This window comes from Recurvomyces mirabilis (genome assembly GCF_035927965.1).
Source record: "Recurvomyces mirabilis strain CCFEE 5264 chromosome Unknown scaffold_12, whole genome shotgun sequence".
In the NCBI taxonomy this organism is placed as follows: domain Eukaryota; kingdom Fungi; phylum Ascomycota; class Dothideomycetes; order Mycosphaerellales; family Teratosphaeriaceae; genus Recurvomyces; species Recurvomyces mirabilis.
This window is the reverse complement of record NW_027041946.1, coordinates 418853-440023: the sequence shown is the minus strand read 5'-3', so window position 1 is coordinate 440023 and position 21171 is coordinate 418853. Positions and strand designations below refer to the sequence as shown.

Below are 21171 nucleotides of genomic sequence, written 5' to 3'. Positions count from 1 at the left end.
ACATTATTTGCTATCCATCTCTCTGTACATTGTCTCCACCTCATCACAACCTCATCACATATACACCAAATCATCGCCATCATGTTCGCCGCACGACAAGCCACATCGTCCGTCTTCGGTGCCGTCCAGCGTCGCGCCTTCAGCGCATCCGCTGCCAATGTGAGCTCCGCCGATGGGAACCAGAAGCTTTCGATGAGGCATTGACTGACACGATGCGATGTATAGGCTACTAAGGTTGCTGTCCTCGGTGCAGCAGGCGGCATTGGTCAACCATTGTCCCTCCTCCTCAAGCTCAACCCAAGAGTCAGCGAGCTCGCTCTTTACGATATCAAGGGAGCTCCTGGTGTCGCAGCCGACATCTCGCACATCAACACCAAGAGTGTAGTCAAGGGCTATGAAGCCTCGGCAGAGGGCATCAAGGAATGCTTGTCTGGCGCCGAGATCGTCCTCATCCCAGCCGGTGTTCCTCGCAAGCCAGGCATGACCCGTGATGGTATGCAGACGGATATCTACGACTCCATCGCAATGGCTAAAATATGACTACAGACCTCTTCAACACCAATGCCTCCATCGTCCGTGACCTCGCCAAGGCCGCCGCCGAGTCCTCCCCAGACGCCAACATCCTTATCATCTCCAATCCCGTCAACAGCACCGTCCCGATCACCGCTGAAGTCTTCAAGAAGGCCGGCGTCTACAACCCCAAGCGCCTCTTCGGTGTCACTACCCTCGACGTGGTCCGCGCCTCTCGCTTCATCTCCCAGCTCAAGAGCACCGACCCTGCCAACGAGAACATTACAGTGATTGGTGGACACTCTGGCGCGACCATCGTGCCTCTCCTCAGCCAGTCTGGCTACACCCTCGAGGGTGCCGAGCGCGATGAGTACGTGAAGCGTGTGCAATTCGGTGGTGACGAGGTCGTGCAAGCCAAGGGCGGTGCTGGATCCGCCACCCTCTCCATGGCCATGGCCGGTGCTCGTTTCGCTGAGTCCCTCCTCAAGGCCGCTCAGGGACAGAAGGGCGTGATTGAGCCTACTTTCGTCGACTCGCCACTCTACAAGGACCAGGGTGTCACCTACTTCGCCTCGAACGTCGAGCTCGGCCCTAACGGCGTGGAGAAGATTCACCCGGTTGGCAAGCTTACGGAGCACGAGCAGAGTCTGCTGGAGGTGTGCTTGAAGGATCTCAAGGGCAACATTGAGAAGGGTGAGAAGTTCGCCAAGGATAACTTGTAGAGGCGAGGGGTTGTGCTACGATAGCGGATGTGAAGAAGGAGCGAGGAGTGGTCGTTTGCATGATAGAGCTTCATATAGTCATGTAGATTTACTGGGGCTTTCACACAATCCTCTCGCTATCATTTCATTACCACGGATGTGCAAGCTGATCTGGAGAGGCATAATCTGCTCGATAAGTGCTTGTTCGGCTCCTTTGTCTTGTCCGGTCGTCCAGCCGTCCCGAGACAAACAACGACCAGATATAGGCACTGCATAAGCTGTATCGATAGGCACTCCTTCAAGCCATGGGCATGCACCACCATATCATATAATTGGTAACGCACATCTAGCATCTCGAGTGACATGGTACGAACGTAGAGTTTGATGGGGCCCCGGGTCGCTCCTTCCTTGACGCAGAATTTATGGCCGGCAGCCAGGCCGGGTCGCTCCTTCCTTTTCCCTTGGACCGAGGTCTGTCGGCATTGGCGCTGTCAAGCAACACGCGTGATGGCATGGCCGAAAGAAACGGCGAATTTTCTCGTCCACGCGGCTCAGCAAGTACAGTGATACATATACAAACGCCTCGTCGTTGAGTCGAGCTCTATATCTGTCTTTTCCGATCTCTCCTTTCGGTTGCTTACAACGGTCGGCCGGTGCTTTCGGGACGACGAGGGAATGTTTGGCATTGCTGCTCGGTCGACTCGAGCTCTGCGATCTTCACACCTTCCGTCTTCTGCTTCCCGAGGACTAGCTGCAGGTGTAGGTTCGGCAGAGCATTATTCTTACGTTGCTCCAGCTAATCGTCTTGTTCTCCCATTAGACATCGATCATGGCTCCCCAGAAGCGGAAACAGAGTAGTCTGCCTGCTGGTATGTGCATGCCTACGATCGATAGAGGATCTAGATGATTGACGTGACCTTGTCAGGCTACAAGGAGGATAGCATCAAGGGTAACATGCTCAGATTCGAAGACTCGTTACCACGACTACCTGTCCCTACACTCGAGGAGACCGCGAAACGATACCTGAAATCGCTACACCCACTTCTCAGCGAATCAGAATATGAGCACAGCAAGAAGGCAGTAGAGTCATTCATCGCGCCCAACAGTATCGGCCAGACTCTTCAGCAAAGACTACAGGCACGAAGAGAGGACCCGCAACACAGGAATTGGATAGCCGAGTGGTGGAACGATGCTGCATACCTAGCCTACCGCGATCCCGTCTGTCCGTACGTCTCGTACTTCTACAGTCACCGCGATGACCGGAAACGAAGAGACCCTGTCAAGCGAGCTGCTGCCATCTCAACGGCTGTTCTGGAGTTCAAGAAGCAGGTGGATGATGGCAGTCTGGAGCCAGAGTACATGAAGAAGCTACCCATGGCCATGAGCTCATACCAGTACATGTTCAATGTTTGCCGTGTACCCGCGAAACCAGCAGATCATCCGATCAAGTACCCTGCCGACCAGAACCAGCACATCCTCGTCATCCGCAAGAATGCTTTCTTCAAGGTTGCTACGCACCACGGTGGCAAGCAATTGACTACAAAGGAGCTAGAGCACCAGTTCAAGCGAATCTACGAGACTGCCGAAAAAGCGCCTGCTGTTGGTATCATGACTACTGAGAACCGTGACAACTGGACCGACATGCAGCAACGACTGATCAAGACGAACGCTTCAAACAAGGCAGCGCTGGAAAGTATCGAGGGCGCATCTTTCGTGATATGCTTAGACGATGCCAAGCCTGTGACTCTTCGCGAGCGAGCAGATGCATACTGGCATGGCGACGGCAGCAACCGTTGGTTCGACAAGCCTCTACAATTTATCATCAATGACAATGGTACTTCCGGCTTCAACGGCGAGCACAGCATGATGGATGGCACGCCCACACACCGCCTCAACGATACCATCATGTCCTGGATCTTCAGCGAGAAGCTAGACTTCAACAAGCCCGGTCTACGCTCTGATATCCCCGACCCACAACCCATCAAATTCCAGCTCAGTGAAGAAAACCAGATGGACATTGCTCAAGCTACCACTCACCACATTGGTCTGATGAGCCAGCATGAACTCCGCGTCGAAGCATATCAAGGCTATGGCAAAGGCCTGATCAAGAAGTTCAAGTGCTCACCGGACGCATACGTGCAATTGACTATTCAGCTCGCATACCACAAATTCTACGGCAAGAACAGACCTACGTACGAATCGGCCGCTACTCGCAAGTTTCAGCAGGGACGAACTGAGACGTGCCGAACAGTCAGCGACGAGAGCGTGGCTTTCTGTGATGCCATGGCCAACCCTTCTGCTACCAGCGATGAGTGCCAGCAGCTGTTCCGTAAAGCGTTGAACGGTCATGTCGAGTACATTAGCGCTGCGTCAGAAGGCAAGGGTTGCGATAGACATCTCTTCGGTTTGAAGAAGCTGCTGAAGGAGGGCGAGGAAGTGCCGGATCTGTACAAGGATCCGGCGTACACGTACAGTAGTTCCTGGTTCATCTCGTCTTCGCAGCTGTCGTCGGAATTCTTCAATGGGTACGGATGGTCGCAGGTCATCGATCAGGGTTGGGGGTGAGTACAGTCCCACTGCTATGCTCATGTTTCGACGGTGGGATGTTTTGCTGACGTATGACTTGCAGTATCGCGTACATGATCAATGAGAACAGTATCCAATTCAACATTGTCAGCAAGAACTTGGGTAGCGAGCGCATGGCGTTCTTCTTGAATGAGGCGGCTGGCGATATTCGAGATATCATGGTGCCGACCTTGGAGACCAAGGCGAAGTTGTAGATGGAGAATTCCGGAGATCTCTTGCGAGTATGTGGTGAAATGTACTGGTACGCATGTAGTCGCTGTCAGAAATGTAAATACACCACTAGGCGCGACTCTCATAAAAGTGGGTCTTTCAGGCTGCCAGTCCCTAGCGGCTGAGGTGCCGCCTCGAAACACATCTTGTCTATCTTTCGTCCACTTATTTATATCCTGCGATCCAACGTGGAAGTAACAATGCACTATCGACTGCATTGCACTCCTCGATTCCTGGCAGCAAATGATGGCGACTACAACACCATCGGCAACAACGCAGAGCCACCATACTATCAGCAAGCGCAAGCGAGCGGTCGACGGCAATCATGAAAGTGTCCCCAAGCGACAGCGACATCAACCATCGTTGACGAAAGACGACACCACCCGTGCCAGCTTTGCAGATCTTCCAGGAGAACTCAGAACCGCGATCTACGAGTACGCTCTATATCCAGACAATCGATCGCCACTCCGACTGGCAGGTGGTGCAGGTCGTTACGTCGCCATCAACCTCCTAGGTGCTACCAAGGTGATACGGAAGGAGGCTGAAGCTCTGCTGTACAGCCTCAACACTTTCCGTATCGACATGCCTCGACTCTGCCACGACGTGGTGCCCATGGGCGAGCTCGACAAGCTCACACCTGCAGGTGGACCGTCTACTCTGTCCGCGAAAGACTTCCAACGCCATTGGCAGGAGCGTAAGGCCCGCAACGAGCTAGAACGGCAATGGTCGGATGCAGCAGGTCTGCCTGGCGTGCATGCGGCACTACAGGCCATGGGACCGAAGCGCTTGCGACAGATTCGTTCCTTTGTGTTCGCATACCATGCTCATCCTAACCCACTCAAGAACATCCAAGACGTCCTGCAATGTCCGGAGAAAGCGGATATAGCTATCAGACTCGAGCTTACGACTAGAAAGCCGTACTTCAGCTGCTCGATCGTGAACGAGCTTACGAGCGAGGCGGACGCGAAAAAGCGAGATGTGTCTTTGGAGCATGCGCTGGAGCTCTTTGAGATGGAGGTTGAACCGCGACGACTGACCTATCTGGCCAGGAGAGATGTGGTCTTCTTCGGTCAGTGGTTGTGTAAGCAGTGCGATCAGGCGAACGTGGGTGGCGTAGGAGGATGGGGGAATATGGCAGGAAGCCCGAAGCTTCTGTATCGACACAACTGGTGGTGATCGGTTGGGATCCTACCCAGGTATAGACTCAGGCGGCGTGGATTTCGGTCGTCTTGCGGCATATGTAGGTAAGTCGTGCGGTCAGTAGGGCGGTCTATAAGTGGGAGCGCACACTGGGATTGAGGCTTTGAATGGAAAAAATGACATTCTTAGGACCACTCAATCTGCAGGTAGTCTCTCCGGCTTCCTCACTTTGCCACCGTAGCCTTCTGACTCCAATAATTCGAAAGGCCGTATGGCAATGCTGATACCATCGTTACTTCCTTCAAGAACGCCGCTCAGCGTGGCTAGACCTTGCACGTCTACTGTACTGTTGTATTCATGAATCATAATCATGAATGGACCTGTGTTCTCCGGCGCCGTAGCATCTGTCGTGACACCGTTCACCACACCGTTACCGTTGACGTCGCCAGGTGGAACATGAGTGGCGAGAGGCTTATATAACAAGGTGCGTCGATAGCCGTGTATCTTTCCGGCCGAGCTGGTTAGGTCTTGTAGGAGTGTCCTTGGGAAATGGTTGCCTGTGATTTTGCAATGGATTATGTGGGTTGCTGGCTCGTCTAGAGAAGTTCTCAATCAGACTGTTTCCAGCACGAAGGAGTAAGGGCTACTTAGGTACCTTTATCCATATGCTCATCATGAATGGCATCCATAAGTTGCAAGTCAGAGGAAGTGAAACTACCCACGTCGTGGCAACTGCTGGTCCCTTCCCAGAGTGAAGTCGTCAAGCGTACACGGTCTCTATATTCGGCGTGATTGAGAAAGTCCTTCTTGTCCGTCTGGTATACGGCTAAGAACTGCTTGAAGTCGTTGCCGTCCGGTGGTGTGGCCGAGGGTATTCGAGCTAAGGCTAGGACTTCATTGTCGTCTTCGGGTATGATTGGGGTCCGGACGACGTGGGACGTTGCACGGTAGAAGCAGGCAGTCTTGACTGCCCTGGTGTAGACCATGTCTCGGATATGCTCTTCGGTGTACCATTGGATCCATGTTGAGTGCGGGACACGGACCGGGTGGGAAGACGTGTGGACGAGGTATGGTTGTGGCATTCTCTCAATTGTCGTCGGTTGTCACCATAGACTTGGTTTGCTTTCCAATATTTCCCCCTGTGGTCTTATCAGAGGTGTCGTCTGCTTGGGAACATGAACAAAGTCTAGGTGGAAGTGGGGAAATGTTCATCCATCCATCCATCGTGCCGAAGGAGGCAATCACGACAGCAGTACTGTATATCTGAAGCCGCATGCGCAGGACGGAAATGGTGACTACATGTATCCCTCAGTCACGCATGACCGTTTTTAGGGTAGATTATCGACAGAACAGTTGTTCATGGTCATGAATTATAATGGTGATTTACAAAGAAAATAGTCAGGCAAGAATCAGCGGCAAGTGATGAGAGTGGGATGAATCGAAAGCACCCCCACTTCGCCTCGAAATTGACTGAACATTTGTCTCGTGCTCATCCATCCAATGACACCCTCCTCGATCACGATACGCAGCATGGACATCACTTCCTTCATCGCTTCACACCGTGAGGTCCTTCTCATAGGCGACTATTCCACCTACCGCGCTCAACTCTCACGTCAACTGCTCGGCCTCCGTAAGCGTCTGGGTCGAGCAACACCAAAGAGAGAGAAATTCGCTGCCAAGGCCATTACTGCTGAAGATGTTGGCAACAACCATGAGTTTGTGCACCTGCAACTGCTAACGGCGGAACGGGCGTGGGCTCATGCTATGTTCATGAAGACCAGTCGAGGCGACGATGTGAGCGGTGGTGGTGGAATCACGGGGAGCACGAGGAGCCATATCATCTCGCGCCTGGCTAAGGCGGGTAGGGCGGCGAAGGTGCTGGTGGATCTGCTACAGGAAAGGGATGTGAGCAAAGCCAGTGAGCAGGACGTTCTGGAGGCGAGGGCATACCGAAGCACTCTAGCTGGAGCGGAGGAGTTTGAGAAGCAGGCTGCGGGACAGAGAGAGGATGATAGACCGAAGGAGGAGCGGTGGAAGACCTGTTTGAGGTCTTATGCAGAGGCCAGGGTGATTTACGCTGCATTATTAGAGAAAGAGAGGAAGGAGGTGTATAGGGAGATCTTGGCGAATACGGTCGATCCTACTATTCGGTATGCGGCATATCAGGCACAACTTTCGACGACGATTCCGATACCGACGATTGCCACCCGATACTTTCCCAAGGAGGATAAGGAGCTGGTGGGGATGGTTGAGAAGGTGGACGAGTATGCTTTCAAGGACAAGCCAGTGCCCAAGGACGAGGACGAGGCACAGGCTTCACCACAAGACATTCCCAACAGTGTTACGTGGCGAGGTCGGAAAGCCAATATTGTGGACGCCTCGATTGGTCAGGCGTTAGCAGCAGTCACGGCGGCAGAGGCTAAGCTACGACCATATCTCTCGTCGAATCCTGCTGCATCGAGTCGAGACAAAGCAGCTGCGTACGATGATATCCTCACTGCATCCCAAGACGCAGCAGATGCTACGAAGCGTGCTACGGACGAGCTAGAGAAGGAGCGGGTAGATGAAGGCGATGCGCGTATGCAAAATTTGCGTGTCACTAGCCTGTCTGTCAACTACGATCTTGTCAGCTGGCGTGTCGGTCGGAACAGAGTCCTGATCGGCAATGATGACGGTCTCACATTTGCTGCTCAACAACCGAAGAAGCCGAGACGACCACGCAAGGATGGCACACCGTACCCCGAAAAGGAAGAACCACGATCACGCAATCTCGCTCGTTTGCGGGAACGCAATGTCCTATACGATGCCACAATCCAAAGCGTAAACTCCGTCAAAGACCTGCGCGGCGCCATGCGAGATGCGACCTTCGTCCAAGAGCTCGACAGCAAAGCCGCCTACTTCCGTGCCCTTAAACTCTTGAACATCAGCTACTCGCACAGCCTGCTCGACAACCACCTCAATGCTTTAGCTTTATTGAAACGAGCCTCGGACCTCATCTCCTCCGCCTCGGCGTCGAGCCAGACACCAGCAAACGCGCCACCAACCCTTGATCTCACTCAGGACTCAACGACTACAGTTCGCACCCACATCTCCTCTCTCCTCTCCCGCACCCACGCCCTAGTCGAACTCCACGCCCTCGAATCCAACGCCCGCATTGCGAACGAAAAGAACATGACTTCCTTTGCCTCTCTAATCCATAACCTCAACGCCTATCCTACCCCAGGGGTGCTCGTCGATGTCAAGAACCTGGTGCAGTACCCGCCCAAGCTCCAACCGGTGCCAGTCAAACCGTTGTTCTTGGATGTGGCGTGGAATTATATCGGGTACCCTGGTCATGAAGGCCAGGTAAAGGCGAGAGATGTGCCGGGACCTGCGGATGTTAATATGGTGAATGGGAATGGGGAGAAGGGTGAGGAGGCCCCTAAGAAGAGGGGGTGGTTCGGCTTTGGTCGTTGAGAGAATGGGAGGCGAGCGCACCTTCCTCATTCGTGAACATTAAGCTTCACTTGTCAATGGCTCGCTGGAGTATGGATCAAGCAAATGAATGTGGAATGCAGCGGCTCATATTAGACCACGGTTGGAACCAGTATTGAAGAAGTGCATTGCGCCGCCTATCACTCGTGATGTCCCTGGCCGGACACGAGGGCACTCGGTGAAAATCGTTACGGAACATGTAACACTTGTTCGCAAGCGCACGTCTCGTAAGCTGAATATCAATTGCCAGAGACTATACTACAGCTTGCTTGCCTCATTCTCCTTGCTTACCTCGACGACGAGCTTGCCGAATTGGCTACCGCTCTTCATGTCCTCAAATAAGCTATTGATGCCATCCAAGTTGTCTAGACCGCTGACGGACCGTGATACGACTGGCTTCAAGTGCTTGCTTTGCACAAAATTGACCATGTCTGCGAATTCCTTCCTTGATCCCATAGTCGAGCCGCGTACGTCGATGTTCTTGAGCACGACACTCATGAGGTATGGCATCTTGGGTGATGTAGTCATGCCATAGACGACGATGACACCGCCAGGCTGTTAAGATGTTAGCAAGTCGGAATTTTTGTAATAAGCAGAAGACGAACATACCCTGATGATCTTCGCTCCGATCCCGACGATATCTCCACCTGCACCATCAATAATGGCATCAAGCTGTTTTCTATCCTGCGGCAACATCTCGACGAGCTTCTTCTCCCATCCCTTCTCCTTGTAGTTAATGCCACCCGCCGCACCAAGCGCCTTAGCCTTGTTCAATTTCTCCTCGCTCCCACTGCTGACGTACACATTCGCTCCAGCCGCTACAGCGAACAATAGCGCCATCAATGCCACACCTCCCCCAATACCAGTAATCAAAATATTCCGTCCTGGCTTCGCCTGCCCCGACTTCGTCATCACCGCTCTCCACGCCGTCAAACCAGTCAATGGCAGAGCCGCAGCCTCTACAGCAGACAAATGCGTAGGCTGCTCCTCCAGCTCCCCAGCATCGATCGTGACCGTCTCACCAAGCGTACCAAGCGGGTTCATCTTCGTACCACCCAGTATCGCATACCCCTTCGGCGACTCCGGGCCCTCCAGATCATCCTTCCACCCACTACCAGGGTTGATCACGACTTTCTTGCCCTTCCATTTCTGAGCTTCTGAGCTCGAGCCTGTGGCTACGACTACGCCGCTGCCATCTGCTAGGAGCGGGACGCCGAAGGTTGTGCCTGGGTACAAGTGTTGGCGGAGGAAGAGGTCGCGGTGATTTAGTGCTGCTGCTGTAATTTTGACAACGACTTCATTATCCTTTGGTTGTGGCTCTGGTAGTTGGATGTGTTCGAGAGGATAGTAGACTTCGCCGGGCTTGCCGTCGACTTGGCGGATGGCTATTGCGGTGGGCATTGTTATGAAAATAAGTGGTATCGTACTTACACTTCCAATGGATATTCTACAGATTAATAAAGGCTTTCGGAGCTCTTATGCTGCTAGGGTATCGATGAAGCTCACCATGTTGTCATCAAAGCCGAGGTCGTCCTGTGGAGAACTTATCAATCCCGTTCGGCCCTCCTTGCCGAGCACCATTCACCAACAATCTGCTGCAGTCTCCCCTAGCAACAATCGGCCCCACATATCTCGCTGCAATTCAAATCCTTCTCGCAGCGTGCACACAGTCGGACTGGAGGTACTCGCCCATCCGCAAAGATAGAAGGAGTGGCAGCGATTGTGCGTGGCGAGTTTGTCTATCGCGATACAATCTTCGTCGATCTGGGCGGCGAGGGCTAGCGCCATCCTCGAGCTACAGAAACCGAGCTCGCATCTCTGCTAAATGGCAGGACCCCGAGAGATCAAGTCGCACACTTCTACGAAGCCCAGCTGATACACTATGGCTTGCCACGCTCCAAGGACAAGAACACTGCCAAAGTGCGACTGATGTAAGCACTCAATCAGGGCAAGCTGCTCATACCACCACATATTGCCGATATGGAGGCGCAGATGAGAAACGAGTATGCTGCTGCTGTGCGTAAGGCGAAGAAATGTAGTGTGGCTGATACACCTGTCACTAAGAAGCGCAAGAGCGAAGATGTGCCGGCTGAAAGCTCCAAGAAGACCAAAGTTTCCCTGAAAGTTGGAGGCATCACAGTCAACATCGAGCAGAACTCTTTGAAGCTCGAATCTGTGACTAAAAGAACGAAAGCTTCAGCTTCGGATGCGCCAACAAAATCGGCTACCGCAAAAGTTTCAGCAACACCCAAAGCTTCGAAAACAGCCCAGGAATGCCTAACGAAGCCTCCTAAGAAGATACCAGCCAAGGAGCCGTCGCCAGCAAAGAAAAAAGGCGAGACAGCCATGTACAAAATTACTCTGTCAAAGACCACACCATCCAAAAGCACTTCCGAAGCGAAAGCAGAGCCACAAGCCGAGATGCTCCAAGTACATTTCGTAGCACTCCCATCACGAAGCAATCCGGGTGGAAGAGGGAACCCAAGAAAGAACCGGCCTTCAAAAACCAATCGACTAACAAGGAGGAAAAAAGCATCAAGAATGACGCTGCTGTTGGGGACGCAACTCTCTCCTACCAGCACGCTACTACTCCACAACGGCTCACAATTCACGATGAGCACAACATCACTGGTATACACGACCTACAGTGCGAACAAGTCGCCCTCCAGCTGCCCGAGTATGTGGACAAGCTAGTGCTCCCCCTTTGCCTCGGCGGCAAGACGATCTGGGGAGGTTTCGAGCTCGCCAACAAATCCAGTGTCCTTCGCATCGATGGCGTTAAACTCGGGCAGAGTGTTTCGTTTGGATGGCGTACGCGAGATAGCTGGGACAGTGGTCGTCTGAAGTTCGGCCGTGGCTGCTTTGGAGATGGAAATGTATGAAGGGAGTGGAGTGCGAGGAATGATTCACAATCTCTTTCCTGAGTCCGTGATGTTCGAGGGACACAGAAGACCGGGGCCGCTGCGGTGTGGAAGGACGGGAGAAAGCTTCCAGCAGGAATGGGATGGGTTCGTTAACGACGCTTATGATCGTTGAGCTACGAGGGTGCTTATGGTCGTTGAGCTACGAGGGTGCTTATGGCAGCGGCTGAGCAGTATAGAGGACTGGAGTAAACGGACAATGTCGAGCACGCTATATACATAGACAACGCTCATCCACAGATGAAATCCTAATCGGCCATACAACCACCAGGACAAATGTCCGTGCCAAGAAAGTTAAATGAGGCAGCATTGACAGCGAAGCCGCCCAGCCGAAAGCCTGGAAAGCAGGCGCTCAGCCACAACACCAAGACTATCCCTCGGAGGAGAATCGTACATGTATAACGAACGTTTCCATTGACCTTTACAGTATCCAAATCTATAACGGTATTCACGCTTCACAACGGCAACATGGCAGAACACCACAGCATAGTAAAACATACATATAATGTCGCAGACCACCTCTTCTGGGACCTCTATCAAAATGCCAATGTCCTGGACGGGCATCGCAGAAAGTCGCCCATCTCTATGGCAGTTTTGAAAGTCTGGAACCCTGTCAAAGTCGTCATGTCAATACTCTGTTGTTGGATTGTGAGTGCCACTGGTTGGAATATGTCGATTTTCCTGACCACTGACAAGCTTCAAGGGTCTAGCAATGGGCGCAAGATTGCTCACTTTGACCATGGTAGAGATGCCTGCCACTGTACCTTACAAATCGGCAGAACAACTGTCACCTCTGCCAATCTCAACAAAGGACGTTGAACGGGTAAAGCAAGTCCACGCCAACCGGCCTGCGAGTGAGAGACCATCGCTAGTATCTGAGGACATGATGAGCGCAGTACCGGTTTTACCACATTTCTGGCTTTTGGCCTTCACTTCGGACACGATCACTGCTATGCTGAAAGACACGACGACGTCCGGCTTCACTTACGTATCTGCCATAATTAGCCTTCTGCTGTCGGTGGACACACTGTTTGGCCTGCAGGGCCCTCTAGCACGATCGGGTTTGTTCATCAGTCTATCTATGCTGTTGGCGCCTCTGCACATGCTCTGGACCCATTGCCTGATCACTCCAGCTACCGGTCCATCGATAAGCGAACGGATGAAGACCATGAGACTCTTCTATCGACCGCTGACGGTGCCCGCGCTGCTCTATGCGACAGCCCAGGCTGTGGTAGTGGCATACCCGATATACTTAGGCCAGCATCTACTCGACATAGACCTTCATTGGGACCTAGTGTCAACCTCACGCGTGCTCGCAATACCATCAACGGCAGCAGTCTTGCACATCTGTCTGTTGCTCCCCACTGGTATAGTATTGAGCCGAATCGAAGCTGCATTGCTCCCCCGGGAAGAGAATATGGTCGTGCCATTCGAGGCCATCAGGATCATTAGTAGCGGTGGGAAGTCTTCCGAGACGTCCTTTGTCGTTCCATGTTTTCAGGCATTGCGCTCTATGGACTTCCAGCTGTGGCGACGGGTCGTCAAACATTCCTTCTTGTGGATGGGCGGCCTAGCCTTGGCTTGGGGAGTTCGCCACTTCTTATGAGAGGGACTATGCGTGTTGCGTGCACAATGCGGCACTGCAGGGGAACGACGCCATGAAAGTGTCGCATTGGAGACCATCATTATCCTCTTCCTCGGACCAGACCGGCCCGAAGTCCGACCTCTAATCTCGTTTAGCAGTATATTGCGGCACAGAGGAAGATCCACCACTCCAGAAGCCAGGTGAAGTGATGGTAGCCACGCAGAGGTCTTTAGTAGCCAATGTCGATATAAGTCTTTATGCACCAGCGTAACCGCACTGTCGATGCCGGTCTCCAATCTCCTACACCGGTACAGGCAACCCATCAGATGCACCTCTCGTGCTACCTAATCCTGTATGTGGTTCACACAGTCATGGCTGTGACCTGCCCTGCCCTTGAGAAGGTGTCTCAGCAGCTGGTCACAAATTCGAACCCTGCTCGCGATGATCTAGAAGCAATGGACTCCCACCGCTGCGCAGCCCTCCACAACGCCATCTATGAGCATGGCTGGACCAGCGCTTTCGGCGACACAGCCGATTTCCTCGCCAACACCGAGACCTGGTGGGAAGCTTTCGCCACCCCAGGCTTCGGCACCGCGGACATGCATTCTTCCGTCCAAGAGTTCCTGAAGGAAGCTCGAGTGCTACGCGATCGACAGGAGCAAGATAAAAACTTCTTCTATTTCATGTCCGGCCTCTCTCATTCGAACATGCTAGATGGTGAAAAGGATTGGTTTGATATCGGTCATCCGAAGAGGTTGATGACGTTATATGAGACTTATTTCTCTTTTGCTACGAAACTGGACGGATTAGTGTGCGTCCCCTAATCATTCGCGGGTGCAGAGTCGAGGGCTGATATCGTGGTAGATACGATCAGCTCAAGCAAAAAGCCATCACGCACTTCGACATCACAGATGATCTGGAATTCGAGCCTGAACAACCATGGCGACCGCTGGAGACCATCCTCACGTTCTGGATCGATCTGATACGGCGTGAGAAAGTCATTGCCGTATCTCCGGAGTTGTCACAGCCGAGGATTGAGTGGCGACCCATTCCGGGCACGCAGAGCGAGGGTATGCAGGAGCTTCCGCAGCATCATCACGTGACAGGGGATGTTTTGAAACTAGACGACCATGCTCCGTGGGCGATGCAGCCTTGGTCGCAGATCGACCTCGACGAAACGTTGTCGGTATGGGAGATGCTTGTGGAGCTGATAGAGCAGAAAATGGGAATGCCAAGTGACCCAGTCTCCGAGAGAATGCTGACTGCAGATGTCCTGGACGCAGCTGGCATACCAGACGGCTATGCTCGCAGATTCCTGTCGCAAGCCAGACGGCCACGCTTCCAATACATTGCGCCCTGACTCGAGCTTCCGACAAAAGAGGCATTCATCGATCAGCCTGCACGGGATGAGCCTCGACCGAATTGGATTGTCCCTGAGAAGAATATAGACTACCCGGAACACGTATTCCCCATCCTACTGTTCCGCCACAAGACAAGCAGCCAGACGAGCGCAGATCCATTCCAGAGTCCATGGACGCAGCACATCCTGACCAACGGAGTCGTTGGCTTGTATCTCGATGCCTGTGATCGAAGCAACCGTGTCGCATACGAAGATGGGTTCCGCTTAGTCCTGCCTTTCGCATTCGATCGCTTCGGACCAGGATGGGCTGCCCGTGGCGATGGAAGCCAAGTGATAGGGTACGATGAATTGTTCCAAAGCGGTGTGAACCCGTTCAACGATAGCCATCCGCCAAAGCTTGTGGCGTTTCTGTCGTTTGCCTACCACAAGGTTGCCAGTAGCGCGTGGAGTGTGGATGAGCACGGTGTAGCTGGTGGTATCGATGTCTGGAAAGAAGCCAATACGGAGGAGTCCTGGCAGGAATACTGGTTGCCTGCTGAGTATATCGGCTTTCAGTAGAGGAGACTAGCCAGAACTCCAGCTTATTTGTTTTGACACTGCATGAGCCTCAATCTCCTTCATCTTCGCCTCGGCTCTGGAGCTCAGATCTCTCAGCTCGTGCTCCAACTCACTCGCGTCAGCCAGCTCACCAAACCTACGACGCCACAACGCCCACCGCTCCCCACAAAACCCGTACATGCCGTCCCAAAGCGGACCTCCCAATCCCGGACGGCCTTGATTACCACCATGCGGAAATTCCTTCTCCATTCCAAATAAATGCTCGCCTGCAATCTCGATCCACACCGCTGCGCCAGGGACATTGAAGTCCAGCGGAGACATCTTCGCACGCTCGATACTGGGGTACTCGAGCGCGGCTCGAAACGTCCAGAGAGCCAGAAGACTATGATCCAGAAAAGACAAGCCTGTCGCTTGCTGACGTGCAAGGAAAGCATTGATGTTTACAAAATTGGCGATCGACTGCGCGCGATCGCTGGTTTCCCACGGTGGTGCGGCACGCATACGTATCGGGGCCTCCCAGTGCTCGCGTCCAATCCAACGGATTTCTGGGAGCTCGCTCCAAAGTTTCTGACCATTGGCTTCTGCTTTTGTCCCGTTGACGAAGCGAGGAGTCGGGAGTTTAGACATGTGCAGCAGAACTTCAACGAGTAGGTCTTGATGTGACGGGTTGTCTCGGGCGTGAAAATAGATAACGAGCCAGGTGTCTTCGATCACGGAGTTGCAGTTCTGTTCGGTAGGGTCGGTGCTGTCTGGGTCGAGCTCTTCAATCCGGGACTCTGTGATGGTGGCTAGGTCCTCGGCGGCTTGTTGTGTCGTGATCTCGTTGGAGAAGAGGGAGTGCAGTATATCTCGTCTGCTTTGTAGACGAGCATTGAGCTGATCGATGACCCATTGTGCCATGGTAGCGAGGCGTTGAAGGAAGTATTGGGGGAGTGAATGTGAGCTGTGCGTAGGGAAAGAGGCTGAGTTGTATGTGTAAGATCTCTCACGCTACTCCACCTACCTGCGGTTTGCCACTCTAGGACGATGGTCGAGAATGATAGCGTGTGCCACGGTGTGACGGACATGGTGGTTGTCCGGCTCAAGTGAATCGCCACGACGCGGAACGACTCCGTCTGTTGAAGACAACCCCCACCAAGCAATGACTCTTTAGACAAAGTTGCGCCTCTTACCGCGAATTTGATTGCAAGACGCACGACCACGAACACAAACATACAGCCAGCGAAGAAGCGCCCAGCAAGAATCGTCCCAGGCCGCCATACCGGCACGCAACACCGCGATCATGTCCCTCACCAACTGCCGCTTCTACGAGGAGAAATACCCGGAGATCGACTCATTCGTCATGGTAAATGTCAAACAAATCGCCGAAATGGGCGCCTACGTCAAGCTCCTCGAATACGACAACATCGACGGCATGATCCTGCTCTCTGAACTCTCCCGCCGCCGTATCCGTTCCATCCAGAAACTCATCCGAGTCGGGCGGAACGAAGTCGTCGTCGTGCTGCGTGTGGACAAGGAGAAAGGGTATATTGATTTGTCCAAGCGACGAGTGAGTCCGGAGGATATTGTCAAGTGCGAGGAGAGGTATAACAAGAGTAAAGTCGTGCATTCGATTATGAGGCACGTGGCTGAGAAGACCGGGACGCCGATCCAGGATCTGTATCAGGATATTGGGTGGCCGTTGAATAAGAAGTATGGGCATGCGGTCGATGCTTTCAAGTTGTCGATTACGAACCCGGATATCTGGAATGAGGTTACGTTCAAGAGTGACGTTATCAAGGATGAATTCCACAGCTACATCAGCAAGAGGCTCACACCACAACCCACGAAGGTGCGCTCGGATGTGGAGGTGACGTGTTTCGGATATGAGGGTATCGATGCGGTCAAGACTGCTCTGAGAACTGCAGAGGCGAAGAGTACGGAGGAAACACAAGTCAAGGTCAAGCTGGTTTCGCCTCCTCTTTACGTCTTGACGTGCCAGACGCTGGACAAGACAGTGGGGATCGAGGTTCTGGAGCATGCGATCAAGGAGATCGAGAGCAACATTCGCGCTGCGGGTGGCAGCTGCACGGTCAAGATGGCACCTAAGGCTGTTACAGAGAATGACGATGCAGAGTTGCAGAAGCTGATGGATCAGAGGGAGAGGGAGAACCAGGAGATTAGTGGTGATGAGGATGATACTGAGAGTGATGAGGGGGTCGTTGCGACAGGCGACTAGACGAGGGATGATTTCTGAAGCAATGAGTCAGGCTGGGTGGGTAGCATGGCTGGCGTAAGGAGTGCGTGCGCCTGGAGCTGCTGCATATTGCAAGCTCGGCCCGGAAGTATTTGGCGAAAGGCGTGCTGACACAAGCGTCTGTATGAGCTGTACGAACTATCAATTTCGAATACAACGCAGTATCGGTTCCAGCCAACGGATGAGTATGGTTCACTAGGTATTTATCATGCAGCTCGATCACATCACTAGACCGTATAGGATTGCTAGAAATCATGACCATTATCGCTGTGTCAGCAATACGTACTGAGCAAGATATAGACAACTGATTCGCAACCACTAGAGGCCAGGATATCGCAGAAGACACCAGCCGCACGACTCACGCCCACTCCCACTATCACTCAATCTCAACTCGCTACTGCGTACTGCCCCACTCAAGTATAAACACTCTCCGTAATAGTATTAACCTGCAATCCCTTCTCCGCCATCTCCGCCTCACACAAGAAATCCAACGGCATCCACACCAAATGCCCCTTCACCCTGTCCAACTCCTTCCTCACAATATCCACAGGCTGATACGGATCAAACAAATGTCCTGCCTTCCTGCTCCCCTTCGCACCCAAAAAGTGATCATACTCCTCGAACGTCTTGACGTGATCATCGGGATCCGCATGGAATAAGTGGCGGAAGATCTGGGTGTTGGTTGTAGCGCGCTCGGTCCACATCTCCCATAGCTGATCAGACATGGGGTCTTCGACGAATTGGTTGTATTCGTCGTTTTGGAACCAGTCATTATCTCCGTCACTGGGCGGTTGGGCGTTGATATCATTCTCGGCGTCGAGGGTTTGGGCGGGTAGGAGACCCAGGTGTTCGCGCCAAAGCATCCGGCGGAGGGTAGCGGCGTGGTGGCCAGCCGTGAAGGGTTGACCATCCATTTTGGAGGGCAGAGCCAGGGTGTCCTCCATTACGATGGAGAGTTCCGAGTCGTGGAAGCCGAGTTGGGAGCGGTCGTTGATGTTGCTTGAGCCGCAAATTACTATGCGGTCGTCTACGATGAGGATCTGTGGAGCTGTTAGTAACTCCTCACTCGCCTTCGACGGAACGTTGAGATTGTTTTACCTTGCCATGAATATAAAGCTCCTCCTGAATGAAATTCTCTTTCTCCTGCTCCCTCATCTCCGCATTCTCCTTCTCCAACCTGCCAGCAGCGCCATGATCCTTCTCCCTCCCAGCATAGTTCTCCTCGCTGACCTTCGGCTCGTCCAGCAAGGCATCCTTAGCAATTGAGTCCTCAGACTGCACATGATCATCCTTCCCTTCACCAGCCAACCCAACATCGCGCTTGCGCTCGTTCCAGGCCTGCTTCAAGTTCGCCTGCCTATCACCACTCTGTATGTCTGCTCTATCAGGCGCTGCAGGGTGGTCTTTTGAGCCCTCTCCCTGTGCTCCGTGTACACCTGTTGGCATGATCTCTTCTGCTTGGGCACGCTGGAGATCTTGATATTTGACGCCAGATTTCTCTTCTTGCTCTTTGAGACCGGGTGTCTTGTTAATGCGGTCGTATGAGCGAAGATTGAAGACGAAGATGTACTTGGTCGGATCGACATTCACTGCCTTGAGACGACCATATATGGAGTGCTCGCCTCGATTAATCGATCTGAACTGGTAGTCCATGATAGCGCGCGTACCGAGCGCAGCATCGTCACGCAAGTCACCGGCGAATCCAGGAATCGTGGGTAGCATTATAATCACCCGGAATTTCCTGCCTTCCTTCTCTGCTCGAGCACAAGCGTCCACAATAGCGGCGCCTATCTGGTTGTGGATCGGCGATTGACGTTCTCCGGTAGCTGTAATGAAGAATTGGTTTTCAATGTACACGTAGTGATGTGCTTCACGAATGATCTGACAGTAAGCATTCTGTATCGACTGCTCAGTCAAGATACCAGAAGACCAATCGGCAGAAGAGCGGACGAGCTGAGCATGGACAGTTCCTTGGCCACCTTCAACCGAGAAGGCACCGGCCAGATTACTCGGGTAGCCTTCACGTTTCGCAGCCATACCTCCGGAGGCAGTAATTGTGCCTTCCTTCTTCGCATTGTTACCAGTCATATGAGCATTCTCTTGCAAGCTACCAGGGTTCTGCATTAGATCTTGACCACCGTCTAGCTGGCGTGCTTCCTGCGGCAGCTGTGGGAGACTCTTGTCGCCGCGGGGATGTGGTCGATGGAGATCGTGACCATGCTCGTGTAGGAACTTCTCCGCGCCATGGCCAAAACGATGCTGTTCACTCGTGTAGCCATGTTCGTCCAGTGTCTCGTGAGCGTCGTGGAACTCATCCTCGCCATCCGCACCAGCCGTCGCACTGCCACCTGGCACGAGACGTGACTGATTTGGTCTGCCTGTTTTATTCTCAAGGTCGTTAAGAGGATGATGAATGTAGTCACCCACTGGATGCTTCGGTCGCTGGACGCCGATCAGGTCCTCGTTATCACCAGTGCGGCCAGTCATGGTAAGCCAGTCATACCTGTCATCTCGCTTATACTTGTCACGCTTGCAGAAGTTCCACCGCAGAATAAAGTGTTCTGCGATGTCATACACACAAGGTCCGATAACGCCCATTGCCACATCATGCCATGGCATACGGCCGTATTCAGCTTTGGACAACTCGTTGCTCTTCCAGTCTTCGACAGATTTGAAATCCATGATGCGGTTGTTGTTGAAGTCCTGTCCTGGAAACAATTCGTTCTCGACACCAGAGGGATGAGCGTCGGCAAGTGGATGCTGTCTGTTGTCCCATCGACCGAAGCATAGATCGAGGCCACCAATGAATGCCAAGTCATAATCAATCACGATAAATTTCTCGTGATGAGCCCAGTAAAAGGTCATGTCGCTAGCGTTCTCGAAGACATTATGGTCCGGATGTCGCATCACAATGATGTTCTTGTAACCTGGCGTGCCTTCCGGACATAGCGCCTCAAGAGCATGTTTGGTATGCATGGAATTACACGAGACGGCAGCCTCAACCTCCTTGTACACCACAACGTAGATCTTGACACCACGCTCGGCAGCACGCTTGAGCGTGGTATCGAGTCGCCACTCCTGCTGTAAGTGAGGTGGCCGACGAAGGAACAATTCAGGACTCAGCCACCAGTCCTCAATGTAGATCGTCTCCTTCGCCCGCTCCAAGGCCACGGAGACAGCATGGAAGTAGTCACGTCCATCAATGTACCACTTGATGCGGTTGCCATCCCGCTCCGGCGCGAATGACTGAAAGCGATGGCCCTCAGCGATAGCGGTCCGTTTGGCATCAGTCTTTTGCTCATGCTCCTCGTCGTGGCGGTGATTACTATTGACCAGATTTTGGAATTTGCCAACACGGTGCTTGAGGTGAACAGCGCCGACTTTTACATCGTACAGATGCGTGTCCTTGAGTTTGTTCTTGAGCTTGCCCATGAAGCCACTGGATTCCTTCTTGTTGGCTGAGGCTTCAGCAGCATCGTGTTTCTGGTCTTCCGCACCACCAACATCGTGCGTTCTGCCTACCATCCTTGCGACTTTCTCTGATCCGGTGGATACGGGAGGCAGTGTGCGAACAAGAAGAATGCGACTAACGCCTCTCTCTCACACGACCACTTTACTTGGCATAACCGGATCTTGCAGTAGAGCCGCCGACTGCCGCCCGATCTTATGGACGCTGCCCGGTTCCTGATGGACTTGCAGAAGTCGTATTCTCACGTACGTCATGCGTGCCCCGCTACTTCCTAATTCTACAGTCACATGCTCCGCTATCAGCTTGGCGGTACCAATGTACGTTAGAGATAGAAAGCGAGGCAAACATCAAGCGAAACGAGCGGAATACGCCAAGGGGGAAGTTGTGCAGCGACAACACAAATTGACATCATCACTACATC

The 21171-nt window shown here is 53.0% G+C and overlaps 11 protein-coding genes across 11 annotated transcripts; 7 read left to right on the top strand and 4 right to left on the bottom strand.

The window, feature by feature from the left end:
- Positions 1-81: 81 nt before the first annotated feature.
- Positions 82-1232, top strand: MDH1 (Malate dehydrogenase, cytoplasmic; the record flags this gene model as incomplete). Its single annotated transcript, XM_064837884.1, has 3 exons — positions 82-159; positions 226-493; positions 547-1232. 3 exons carry the CDS (start codon positions 82-84, stop codon positions 1230-1232), a joined length of 1032 nt encoding a protein of 343 aa, XP_064694588.1.
- An 808-nt stretch (positions 1233-2040) lies between these two features.
- Positions 2041-3991, top strand: CAT2 (Carnitine O-acetyltransferase mitochondrial; the record flags this gene model as incomplete). The annotated part of the gene is made up of 3 exons (XM_064837883.1): positions 2041-2080; positions 2137-3772; positions 3841-3991. 3 exons carry the CDS (start codon positions 2041-2043, stop codon positions 3989-3991), a joined length of 1827 nt encoding a protein of 608 aa, XP_064694587.1.
- Positions 3992-4253: 262 nt separating this feature from the next.
- On the top strand, positions 4254-5183 carry LTS14_005184 (uncharacterized protein; the record flags this gene model as incomplete). Its single annotated transcript, XM_064837882.1, has 1 exon — positions 4254-5183. The coding sequence occupies one exon, from the start codon at positions 4254-4256 to the stop codon at positions 5181-5183; it is 930 nt and encodes a 309-aa protein (XP_064694586.1).
- A 159-nt stretch (positions 5184-5342) lies between these two features.
- LTS14_005183 (uncharacterized protein) lies at positions 5343-6229 on the bottom strand (the record flags this gene model as incomplete). Its single annotated transcript, XM_064837881.1, has 2 exons — positions 5343-5743; positions 5803-6229. 2 exons carry the CDS (start codon positions 6227-6229, stop codon positions 5343-5345), a joined length of 828 nt encoding a protein of 275 aa, XP_064694585.1.
- Positions 6230-6677: 448 nt separating this feature from the next.
- On the top strand, positions 6678-8603 carry SRP68 (signal recognition particle subunit srp68; the record flags this gene model as incomplete). The annotated part of the gene is made up of 1 exon (XM_064837880.1): positions 6678-8603. One exon carries the CDS (start codon positions 6678-6680, stop codon positions 8601-8603), a length of 1926 nt encoding a protein of 641 aa, XP_064694584.1.
- A 276-nt stretch (positions 8604-8879) lies between these two features.
- On the bottom strand, positions 8880-10022 carry LTS14_005181 (uncharacterized protein; the record flags this gene model as incomplete). The annotated part of the gene is made up of 2 exons (XM_064837879.1): positions 8880-9176; positions 9231-10022. 2 exons carry the CDS (start codon positions 10020-10022, stop codon positions 8880-8882), a joined length of 1089 nt encoding a protein of 362 aa, XP_064694583.1.
- A 579-nt stretch (positions 10023-10601) lies between these two features.
- LTS14_005180 (uncharacterized protein) lies at positions 10602-11503 on the top strand (the record flags this gene model as incomplete). Its single annotated transcript, XM_064837878.1, has 2 exons — positions 10602-11051; positions 11081-11503. 2 exons carry the CDS (start codon positions 10602-10604, stop codon positions 11501-11503), a joined length of 873 nt encoding a protein of 290 aa, XP_064694582.1.
- A 1995-nt stretch (positions 11504-13498) lies between these two features.
- LTS14_005179 (uncharacterized protein) lies at positions 13499-15045 on the top strand (the record flags this gene model as incomplete). The annotated part of the gene is made up of 3 exons (XM_064837877.1): positions 13499-13938; positions 13992-14313; positions 14494-15045. The coding sequence occupies 3 exons, from the start codon at positions 13499-13501 to the stop codon at positions 15043-15045; spliced, it is 1314 nt and encodes a 437-aa protein (XP_064694581.1).
- A 6-nt stretch (positions 15046-15051) lies between these two features.
- On the bottom strand, positions 15052-16112 carry LTS14_005178 (uncharacterized protein; the record flags this gene model as incomplete). The annotated part of the gene is made up of 2 exons (XM_064837876.1): positions 15052-16007; positions 16049-16112. 2 exons carry the CDS (start codon positions 16110-16112, stop codon positions 15052-15054), a joined length of 1020 nt encoding a protein of 339 aa, XP_064694580.1.
- Positions 16113-16327: 215 nt separating this feature from the next.
- On the top strand, positions 16328-17263 carry LTS14_005177 (uncharacterized protein; the record flags this gene model as incomplete). Its single annotated transcript, XM_064837875.1, has 1 exon — positions 16328-17263. The coding sequence occupies one exon, from the start codon at positions 16328-16330 to the stop codon at positions 17261-17263; it is 936 nt and encodes a 311-aa protein (XP_064694579.1).
- Positions 17264-17694: 431 nt separating this feature from the next.
- On the bottom strand, positions 17695-20806 carry LTS14_005176 (uncharacterized protein; the record flags this gene model as incomplete). Its single annotated transcript, XM_064837874.1, has 2 exons — positions 17695-18321; positions 18380-20806. 2 exons carry the CDS (start codon positions 20804-20806, stop codon positions 17695-17697), a joined length of 3054 nt encoding a protein of 1017 aa, XP_064694578.1.
- Between the last annotated feature and the right edge of the window lie 365 nt (positions 20807-21171).